Source organism: Sinocyclocheilus grahami, unplaced genomic scaffold (assembly GCF_001515645.1).
Source record: "Sinocyclocheilus grahami isolate Dianchi unplaced genomic scaffold, SAMN03320097.WGS_v1.1 scaffold759.1, whole genome shotgun sequence".
Taxonomy (NCBI): Eukaryota; Metazoa; Chordata; class Actinopteri; order Cypriniformes; family Cyprinidae; genus Sinocyclocheilus; species Sinocyclocheilus grahami.
Genome location: NW_015505938.1, coordinates 766,455 through 777,638, shown reverse-complemented (window position 1 = coordinate 777,638; position 11,184 = coordinate 766,455). Strand labels below are relative to the sequence as shown.

Below are 11,184 nucleotides of genomic sequence, written 5' to 3'. Positions count from 1 at the left end.
AGCTTCAGTGTAAATATTGCGTCAATATCAAATCAATTTGAGCGCGATTTAAACCTGGATGATTGTAACCACTCTAAGTTCGTCTGCCTTGGGAAAGCTAGCGTGTCTCTGACATAGTGATAACACTCGTTGCCTTCTCTAGTGCAGCTCAACCAGGTCTCGTCCCATTCACCGATATTTGTGATATCGCAAATCCCGAAAATTATGCGTTGTAGTCATTGGTTGTAGTTTTTGAAAAGTGATTTCCGTTAAATAAAATATCTCCTTTTGAAATGGACTTTGAGCTTTGTAACTTTGCAGATCTTTTTTTTGCTCAAACAGCAACATTACAGACTAACTAAAGTTGAAAAAGCATAATAGGACCCCTTTAATAGTGGAAGGGAGTAGAGAGACACAGAAAAGGACTTTACCTCATCTCCGCTGTACTGTTTGAGACAGTTGAGGAAGTGATATGTGTTTGAGAGCCAGAAGGACAGAACTTCAAAACTCTCCTGTTGGTTCTGAAATCATAGTCATCATAATCATCATCATAAAGTGACGTGCAGCAGCAAAGCGTAGCTCTGTGGGTGTTTTAACCACATCTCAGAGGATTCTGCAGGTTGGCTGTATTCAGATGTGATTGTGTGATTAATTAAAACTAATTACATTAGTTTGCTCGAATTCAGGACATAATACAATGTGTGACAGAATTCATTCATATTTACTTCATTTATAATCAAAAGAAAATTACATTTTGCTTAAAGAAACTTAAGCATGTTTACAACTATTATACTTTTGCAGTGACATTATATTTTATACTAATTTATTTTATTACTGTATTTATTATTATTTTAATATTTATTGCACTGCTGTATTAATAATATATATGTATATTTAAATCAAATCCTTGTATTAAAAATAATACAATAAACATTAGCATGTTTATATATATATATATATATATACACACACATTGCAGTTTTTATTTTGTATATATTTATTGTTATTCAACTTATTAATATTATTATATGATATTAATATGTAAAATATATGCTATAATCAGCATTAAAGGCAATACAACAAATGCTATGATGACAATTTGTAATATATATATATATATATACAGTGGGGAAAAAAAGTATTTAGTCAGCCACCAATTGTGCAAGTTCTCCCACTTAAAAAGATGAGAGAGGCCTGTAATTTTCATCATAGGTATACCTCAACTATGAGAGACAAAATGAGAAAAAAAAAATCCAGAAAATCACATTGTAGGATTTTTAAAGAATTAATTTGCAAATTATGGTGGAAAATAAGTATTTGGTCAATAACAAAATTTCATCTCAATACTTTGTTATATACCCTTTGGTGGCAATGACAGAGGTCAAACGTTTTCTGTAAGTCTTCACAAGGTTGTCACACACTGTTGCTGGTATTTTGGCCCATTCCTCCATCCAGATCTCCTCTAGAGCAGTAATGTTTTGGGGCTGTCACTGGGCAACACGGATTTTCAACTCCCTCCAAAGATTTTCTATGGGGTTGAGATCTAGAGACTGGCTAGGCCACTCCAGGACCTGGAAATGCTTCTTACGAAGCCACTCCTTCGTTGCCCGGGCAGTGTGTTTGGGATCATTGTCATGCTGAAAGACCCAGCCACATTTCATCTTCAATGCCCCTGCTGATGGAAGGAGGTTTTCACTCAAAATCTCACGATACATGGCCCCATTCATTCTTTCGTTTACACAGATCAGTCGTCCTGGTCCCTTTGCAGAAAAACAGCCCCAAAGCATGATGTTTCCACCCCCATGCTTCACAGTAGGTATGGTGTTCTTTGGATGCAACTCAGCATTCTTTCTCCTCCAAACACGACAAGTTGAGTTTTTACCAAAAAGTTATATTTTGGTTTCATCTGACCATATGACATTCTCCCAATCCTCTTCTGGATCATCCAAATGCTCTCTAGCAAACTTCAGACAAGCCTGGACATGTACTGGCTTAAGCAGGGGGACACGTCTGGCACTGCAGGATTTGAGTCCCTGGCAGCGCAGTGTGTTACTGATGTAGCCTTTGTTATATATATACAGTGGGTACGGGAAGTATTCAGACCCCCTTACATTTTTCACTCTTTGTTATATTGCAGCCATTTGTTAAAATCATTTAAGTTAATTTTTTTTCCTCATTAATGTACACACAGCACCCCATATTGACAGAAAAACACAGAATTGTTGACATTTTTGCAGATTTATTAAAAAAGAAAAACTGAAATATCACATGGTCCTAAGTATTCAGACCCTTTGCTGTGACACTCATATATTTAACTCAGGTGCTGTCCATTTCTTCTGATCATCCTTGAGATGGTTCTACACCTTCATTTGAGTCCAGTTGTGTTTGATTATACTGATTGGACTTGATTAGGAAAGCCACACTCCTGTCTATATAAGACCTTACAGCTCATAGTGCATGTCAGAGCAAATGAGAATCATGAGGTCACAGGAACTGCCTGAAGAGCTCAGAGACAGAATTGTGGCAAGGCACAGATCTGGCCAAGGTTACAAAAAACTTTCTGCTGCACTTAAGGTTCCTAAGAGCACAGTGGCCTCCATAATCCTTAAATGGAAGATGTTTGGGATGACCAGAACCCTTCCTAGTGCTGGCCGTCCGGCCAAACTGAGCTATCTGGGGAGAAGAGCCTTGGTGAGAGAGGTATGTCTCTAAAAATGGCTGTCCACCAACGTTTACTATCCAACCTGACAGAACTGGAGAGGCTCTGCAAGGAGGAATGGCAGAGGATCCCTAAATCCAGGTGTGAAAAACTTGTTGCCTCTTTCCCAAAAAGACTCATGGCTGTATTCGATCAAAAGGGTGCTTCTACTAAATACTGAGCAAAGGGTCTGAATACTTAGGACCATGTGATATTTCAGTTTTTCTTTTTTAATAAATCTGCAAAAATGTCAACAATTCTGTGTTTTTCTGTCAATATGGGGTGCTGTGTGTACATTAATGAGGAAAAAAAATTAACTTAAATGATTTTAGCAAATGGCTGCAATATAACAAAGAGTGAAAAATTTAAGGGGGTCTGAATACTTTCCGTACCCACTGTATATACACACACACACACACACATTGCAGTTTTTATTTTGTATATATTTATTGTTATTCAACTTATTAATATTATTATATGATATTAATATGTAAAATATATGCTATAATCAGCATTAAAAGCAATACAACAAATGCTATGATGACAATTTGTAATATATATATATATATATATATATATAATTATTATTATATATATTTTATTATATTAATACAAATATTCAATATTTTTTTTATCTATTTAAATTTTATTAATATTTTTTTTATTTTATGACAAGGAGATTTTGCATTATAATAATGAGAATTCACCCATACAAAAAGTATCTGCATTAAAAGCTGAGAATAACCCTAATTAAAAACACAACCAAATCATATAAAAATCCACATCTGTCAAAAACATCCAGAAAGAACAGAATCTTTACATATTCCAGAATATAACTAAGGTCTTGCAGATTCTCTGAAAAGATAAAAGAGCCACATACAGTACACATTCAGAGGGCCGTCGGTCCAGCATGCACAGCGTCTTACCGTGATGACCTCTTTGATGGCTGAGATGATGCCGTTCATGAGGGACTTGAGTTTGTTTCCGTCATTGAGGTAATCAGCGTGTCTCACACACATGAAGAGGAGATGTGCAGCCAGACCAGGGATCATTAGCACACCCACACCGCGAGGTTTCAGCTCTGCAGATTACAAACCACTCAGTAAATTATGAGTTATTTGTGCGTTGGACGTACACATGCTTTAGTGATGGGTTTACCCAGTATAAGCGTCCGGATCAGCCTGCTTTCATTCTCCTTCTTGTACTCCAACATGCCCAAATACTCTTTGGGCACAGCCGGCGCTGCTTTCTGATTGGCTGATGAGGATACAAAACATGGAGAGGATGAGACCGGATTGGCTAAATATAAAATCAGATGAATGGAAAGCGTTGTACCTGTCGCATGTGTATGAATTGCTTTGATTTGGTCTTGGAGTCGTTTTATCAGTCTGTCCTTCATGTCTAGCTGCTCCTCAAAGTCCTGGAACCAGAAGAAAATGATCTTACAAATTAGATTAATATTAACATATTGACTTTTTGGACCGCAAGACCTAAATGTCTATCAGGAGGGCACTGATTCTGGTGCCACTAAGAGTCTAGTTTTAAAATAAACAAATAAATAAATGCATAAATTAATAAATAAATCTAAATTAAATACGTTAGAAATAAGTTATATAATATTAAGTGTAAGTATATTATAATTGTATAACATTAAGGAGGATAATATTAATATTTAGGAGGACAACTAACAGTCAAAGTTTTACATAAATTAATTATTCTGCATATTCATGCATAATTATATCATATATAAGTAAATTCTAAATAACGTATAATACATTTTAAATAGTAAGTCTAAGTATATTATAAAATATATTAAGCATGTTATATATGAAATATAAGCTTATATTAACTATTAATATATACTAAAATATATTGAATAAACAATATATTATTTATTAAAAATTTAGCTTTCAATTTTGCATTTTCTTTAACATTTTTGCATATCTCCAACCATTTATTTATGTTTTATATTGCATTATGTTTGCTTTGAGGCGTGCATATATTTATTATGCATGTATTTGTCTTTATGTCTAAGTTGCTTTGTAGAAATGAATCCATATAAATGCAAATGTAATCATGAGCGTGCCCTTTCACACACACCATATTCTCAGCTGTGAGATGGGATGTCTCCTGTCTGAGTTTGTTCTTGGCTTCACTCTCTGAGAGCTGGGCTTTCTGTAGCTGCTCATTCTCCTCCTGGAGGTCAGCCATCTGTCTCTCCATCTCTTCTCTTCTCCTCTCGCTCTCTGTTATCTTCTCCTCTAGGTGCCTATGAACAGATGCACAACACCTGCGCCTTCAGCCTCGTGCCACAGTCTGTAGTGTAAATATAGTCTGAGGGTAATAAACGCCTCACCTGCGCTGCGATTGCTCCTCTTCAACAGTGAGCTGAAGCTTGTTTGATAACTCCTTTATTTTTGCTGCCACATACAATTTAAGAAGTTCAAACATGATCATAATTGGTCCTACCTCGAGTGAAAAAATCCAACCAGATACCATTTTGAATTTAACATTATTTATTCAAATACACTACTTAAGTTTGAATAATTAAGATTTATTTATAAAAAAAAAATTTTTAAGTCTCACCAATGCTCCATTTATTTGATCAAAACACAGTAAAAACAGTAATATTGTGAAATATTATTACAATTTAAAAGAACTGTTTTTAATTTGAATATATTGCAAAATTATTCATTCATGTGATGCAAAGCTGAATTTTCAGCAGCATTAATGTTGAAAACAGTGCTGCTTTATATATTTGTAAAACACATGATACACTTCCAATAGTTTGGAGTAGGTAAGACTAAAAAAAGAAATTAATTCTTTTATTCTGCAAAGACGCATTAAATTGATCAAAAGTGACAGAAAAGACATTTATAATATTACAAAATATTTCTACTTCAAATAACTGGCTGCTGAAAATTCAACTTTGTTACCACATAAACAAATTTTATATCATATATTTAAATAGGAAACTGTTATTTTAAATGGTAATAACACTTAACAATATGACTATTTTACAGTATTTTTGATCAAATAAATGCAGCCTTCGTGAGCATAAGAGACTTCTTTCAGAAGCATTAAAAAATTGTATTTATTCCAAACGTCTAACAAGTAGTGTATTTAAAACAGAAGCCCTGGAGTGTGACATCATATCCTGTTGCCCATATCTATCCAAAATAGTTTAGCATGCTTAAAATGTAGTCCAATTCAGATGTGTTTGGCTCACCGCTCATCTCAGCGCTCTGATCTTGTAACTGGGTCTCAAGCTCTTGTTTGTGGCGGTTCAATTCTGACACCTGCTGCTTCAGTTCTGGAATCACCTGCACACAGGAAGTCACCATCATCACCAGCTGACATCAAACTATGCAAACAAACATACAGTCTACTGTACATAAATACAAGCTCTACCATGTTCTCAGCAGAGAGACGGGCCACTTCCTGTCCGATGCTTTGGTTGACGTTGCTCTTCTCCTGAAAGAGAGCTTGAAGCTGCTCGTTCTCTTTGTTTAAATGTTCGTTTTTGAAGACCAGAGCTTCCTGCTGACTCTTACAAGTGTCCTTTTGCTCCCGCAGCTGAGTTTCCATCACCCTGAGATAAAAGGACAGACAATTTGATGCAAAAATAAACACTATGGATTAAATGACAAACCTTTAGAGGTCATACTTAGCAGCTTTCTCCATTGAGTCAAAAGCAGTGAGAAGATCAGCTCCATCATCATTATTTAAGGCTTCTTCATTAAGTCTGAAGTAAAAGAGACAACTTGATTAAAGCAAATGAAAACTGTGCCAAATGACAATCAGCACTGATGCTCCCAATATTTGTGCACACCTTTGGATGAGAATTTCCTCTTTAGCTTCACCAAGCAGCTGTCTCGTGATCAAACTCATCTTAGCTGAGGGCGTAAAAATGGATAAAGATGCCCTTAGACGAGTCATTCATACATAATGTAAAGACAGTCCATGGCAGCATGTTTTATACCCCTGGCTTGTAGATTCTGAGCTCTCGTGGTTTTATCAGCTTCAGCTCGCTGCATCTGCAGGCTGTTGATTTCTTTCCGTAAATCTGGTATGACCTTCAAATTGAAAAAAAAAAAAAAATAATAATAGTAAAAGTCTTTTTCAGTCATTTGCAGAAGTGCTAACAAGTGCTTCAGAGTTGGCAAAAGAATAAAGTTATAGCTTTTTTAGTTCGGGTTTTAGGATCTGGAGGACAAAACGCAAAAATGCTAAATAAATGCATACAAAAAAAACAAACAAAATGAATATAAATAATCAAATGTAAAAATAAAAAATATATACAGTATATATATATATATATATATATATATGTGTGTGTGTGTGTGTGTGTGTGTGTGTGTTTGTAAACAAATAATCAAATATGAAATAATCAAATGTACAAGGACAAATATGAAGAATTAAAAAATATTAGAGATTAAAAATGATAGAAGTTTTAAAAGTTAAGATATCTAAATAAAAATTAACTAAAAAAGAAATTAATTCTTTTATTCTGCAAAGACGCATTAAATTAATTAAAAGTGACAGAAAATACATTTATAATGTTACAAAATATTAATATTTAAAAAAAATGGCTGCTGAAAATTCAACTTTTAAATAAATTACATTTGATAACATATTTAAATAGAAAACACTATTTCACAATATGACTGCTTTTACTGTATTTTTGCTGAAATAAATGCAGCCTTAGTGAGCAGAAGAGACTTCTCTCAAAAATTTTTATTCTTCCAAACTAGTAGTGTATTTAAAACAGAAGCCCTGGAGTGTAACATCATATCCTGTTGCCAGTATCTATCCAAAATATTTTTTTCATGTTTATAATCTAGTCTAATTCAGATGTGTTTGGCTCAGCGCTCTGATCTTAACCGGTTCTAAAGCTCTTGTTTGTGGCGGTTGAATTCTGGCACCTGCTGCTTCAGTTCTGGAATCACCTGCACACAGGAAGTCACCATCATCACCAGCTGACATCAAACTATGCAAACAAACATACAGTCTACTGTACATAAATACAAGCTCTACCATGTTCTCAGCAGAGAGACGGGCCACTTCCTGTCCGATGCTTTGGTTGACGTTGCTCTTCTCCTGAAAGAGAGCTTGAAGCTGCTCGTTCTCTTTGTTTAAATGTTCGTTTTTGAAGACCAGAGCTTCCTGCTGACTCTTACAAGTGTCCTTTTGCTCCCGCAGCTGAGTTTCCATCACCCTGAGATAAAAGGACAGACAATTTGATGCAAAAATAAACACTATGGATTAAATGACAAACCTTTAGAGGTCATACTTAGCAGCTTTCTCCATTGAGTCAAAAGCAGTGAGAAGATCAGCTCCATCATCATTATTTAAGGCTTCTTCATTAAGTCTGAAGTAAAAGAGACAACTTGATTAAAGCAAATGAAAACTGTGCCAAATGACAATCAGCACTGATGCTCCCAATATTTGTGCACACCTTTGGATGAGAATTTCCTCTTTAGCTTCACCATCTCGTGATCTCGTGATCAAACTCATCTTAGCTGAGGGCGTAAAAATGGATAAAGATGCCCTTAGACGAGTCATTCATACAAGACAGTCCGACAGTCCATGGCAGCATGTTTTATACCCCTGGCTTGTAGATTCTGAGCTCTCGTGGTTTTATCAGCTTCAGCTCGCTGCATCTGCAGGCTGTTGATTTCTTTCCGTAAATCTGGTATGACCTTCAAATTGAAAAAAAAAAAAAAATAATAATAGTAAAAGTCTTTTTCAGTCATTTGCAGAAGTGCTAACAAGTGCTTCAGAGTTGGCAAAAGAATAAAGTTATAGCTTTTTTAGTTCGGGTTTTAGGATCTGGAGGACAAAACGCAAAAATGCTAAATAAATGCATACAAAAAAATATATATATATATGTGTGTGTGTGTGTGTGTGTGTGTGTGTGTTTGTAAACAAATAATCAAATATGAAATAATCAAATGTACAAGGACAAATATGAAGAATTAAAAAATATTAGAGATTAAAAATGATAGAAGTTTTAAAAGTTAAGATATCTAAATAAAAATTAAAATACATAATTTAAAATGAACTTTCAATTTTACATTTATTTGAACTTTTTTGCATTTCCCCAACCATTTGATTTATATTGCATTGATTTTTTTTTTTGCATTGATTGATTTAATGGATTATTTGTAAATCTCATACATTTAATAATTTCTTTTTTATTTATATATTCATGCACAAATGTATTTATTTATTATTTTTGCATGGTCATCCTTCATGTTAGGCTTCGGTCTACTGTAAGTGCCTTGCAAGCACTATAATTAAACTGCCATATGTACTTGTTCTTAAACTTGGGAAAAATGTAAGAAACAAGAAAAAGGAAGAGTTAGAGGTGTGCTTCACCTTGACGTGTTTGGTGAGCTGCAGCACTTGTTCCTGCAGTTCTGCATTGATCTTCTCGTCCTCCTCCACTTGCGTCTGGAGCCTGATTCGCTCCTCTCTCAGTCTACGGCTTTCCTCTTTCAGTACTACGATCTCTTTATCCGAGTCTTCCTTCTGGAGTTCACTGTTGTGCTCCGCCACCCTGACAGAACAGAGAACGGATTTAGCACAAACGCGTTTAGACAAAGCTCTGATTGATAGCCTAATAAAAGAAAATGAGAAATGTCCAAGCTTTAATTTTCAGTGTAAACAACTCAAAGTCAGGTCTGTTCCTCACAAAGCTATCATGCAGCTTTTGGACCACTTTTAGACTACTTTTATGTTGGCTTCATGCTGGTTTTTATGGTGCTTGACATGGTCACCATCCACTTTCATAATATGAGCAGTTTGGACATTCTGCTGAACAACTTCTTTTGAGTTCCACATTCAACTCATGTTTGGAAAGATATGAGAGTGCGTAAATGATTTTTGGGTGAACTATTCTTTTACAAAACACTCTTACTTTCTGAATCTCTCCTCTCTTTCTAAATCCTCCATCAGTTTTCTCTTTACATCCTCAAATTGATCTGGAAAACAAATGTTTCATAAGTTACAGTCACACTCTTCATTATCACTGTTTTAAAGGCAGTTCACTCATCACCTTGCATCTGCAGGGTCGTCTCTTTCAGTTTCTGCTCCAAAGCCTTATTCGCCTCAGTAAGTTTCTCTTTGTCACTCTGAAGCAGACCGATTGTCTTGGAGAAGAGAACAAAGTGAACACTCTCATAATTATATTTATCAATATGACAAAGATAATGTACAAATCAGTAGGTGTGTTCGACTTCATGCGGCGCTGTGCAGACCGATCGGCGAGAGTTGCTGCTTGCAGTCGGGGACAGAATTGAAAGCGAAGTCGTGAAGTCGGACACTTTCGTGTAGTGACAGTGTTTGCATGCTTTATCACAGATGAAGAGAATTAAATGCAATATTTGACAAATACACAGACGTTTCAGAGACGTTTTCATGTACTGTTTAATGCAGCGCCATCTGTACAAGAATAAAGCTCAACATAAGCCTATACTAAGTGGGTCAATATATACTTTTATCAGCGTTTTTTGATAAACATGACTCAATATAACATTGCGACTACAGTAAAAGAGCTTTTACTGTTATAAAAACACAGATTTGTGAGCATTAGTGGAGTTGAAGGTGTCAGAATAAATATGCAACACACGTCATCGTTGTCATGTGGTGAATTCGGCCAGTACTTTGATGCTATACGTCACAGTGACGTGGCGTTGGCGCAAAATTTCGGACAAAATTTCTAACTGGCATGCACTGCTTCAAGTCAGCCGCCGATCGGTCTGCGCAGCACTGCATGAAGTCGAACACACCTAGTATCTTTACCTGATTGGCCTCTTCAGACTTTGTTCTCGCCCTCTCCTCTAAAGCTGCCATCTCATTGGTCAGCTTTCCAAGCTCCGCCTCCAGAACCTGGATCTTTTCTAGTCCTTGAGCACGTGCATTAGACAAACTGGTGAGTCTTTCCATAAGGCCTAGGTTCTCTTTATTCTAGAAGAGAAAGAAAGGTTTTGTATTTCAGAGTCACTGCAGAAAATTATATATTTAAAGAGTCTGAACACTTTATTTACATTTTTTTAAATAGTTATTTTGTTGACATTTAAATTCAAGCATGTGCCAGATGTTTTTATTCAAAACGATTTACTGTACATTCAAAGTATACATTTGATCAGCAGTGTTACTTTAGTAATATTTCTATGCTATTATTTATAAATATTAGCTTTTATTTTCATATTTTCAGTTTTCTTTTTAATTTTAATTTTGTTCATGTTTTAATAATTTTGTGCCTTGTACCTAGTTTAGATTTTGGGGTTTTTATTAGTAGTAGTAGTTTTTTTTTTTTTAGTTATCAACATTTTTAATCATTTTAATACTTTGTGTAAGATTTGAAAGTTTTAAAGGGGTCATATGATGCGATTTCAAGTTTTCCTTTCTCTTTGGAGTGTTACAAGCTGATTGTGCATAGATAAGATCCCTGAAGTTGCAAAGACTAAAGTCTCAAAACCAAAGAGATATTCTTTATCAAA

General features: G+C 35.1%; 1 protein-coding gene and 1 long non-coding RNA gene across 2 annotated transcripts in view; both read right to left on the bottom strand.

The window, feature by feature from the left end:
• Window positions 1-11,184, bottom strand: part of myo5c (myosin VC) — a 27,818-nt gene that overhangs the window by 3,301 nt on the left and 13,333 nt on the right. Inside the window, 20 exon segments of the mRNA XM_016245507.1 lie at window positions 411-500; window positions 3,604-3,758; window positions 3,836-3,934; window positions 4,013-4,097; window positions 4,778-4,946; window positions 5,034-5,097; window positions 5,907-6,000; window positions 6,089-6,269; window positions 6,345-6,422; window positions 6,510-6,573; window positions 6,660-6,753; window positions 7,603-7,626; window positions 7,715-7,895; window positions 7,971-8,048; window positions 8,136-8,199; window positions 8,286-8,379; window positions 9,059-9,239; window positions 9,600-9,663; window positions 9,738-9,831; window positions 10,484-10,648. Coding sequence (XP_016100993.1) covers window positions 411-500; window positions 3,604-3,758; window positions 3,836-3,934; window positions 4,013-4,097; window positions 4,778-4,946; window positions 5,034-5,097; window positions 5,907-6,000; window positions 6,089-6,269; window positions 6,345-6,422; window positions 6,510-6,573; window positions 6,660-6,753; window positions 7,603-7,626; window positions 7,715-7,895; window positions 7,971-8,048; window positions 8,136-8,199; window positions 8,286-8,379; window positions 9,059-9,239; window positions 9,600-9,663; window positions 9,738-9,831; window positions 10,484-10,648 — 2,118 coding nt within the window.
• Window positions 7,600-8,037, bottom strand: LOC107561187 (uncharacterized). The gene is made up of 3 exons (XR_001605821.1): window positions 7,971-8,037; window positions 7,715-7,895; window positions 7,600-7,626 (listed from the first exon to the last, which is right to left on the bottom strand). It is a non-coding gene; the product is annotated as an uncharacterized lncRNA (long non-coding RNA).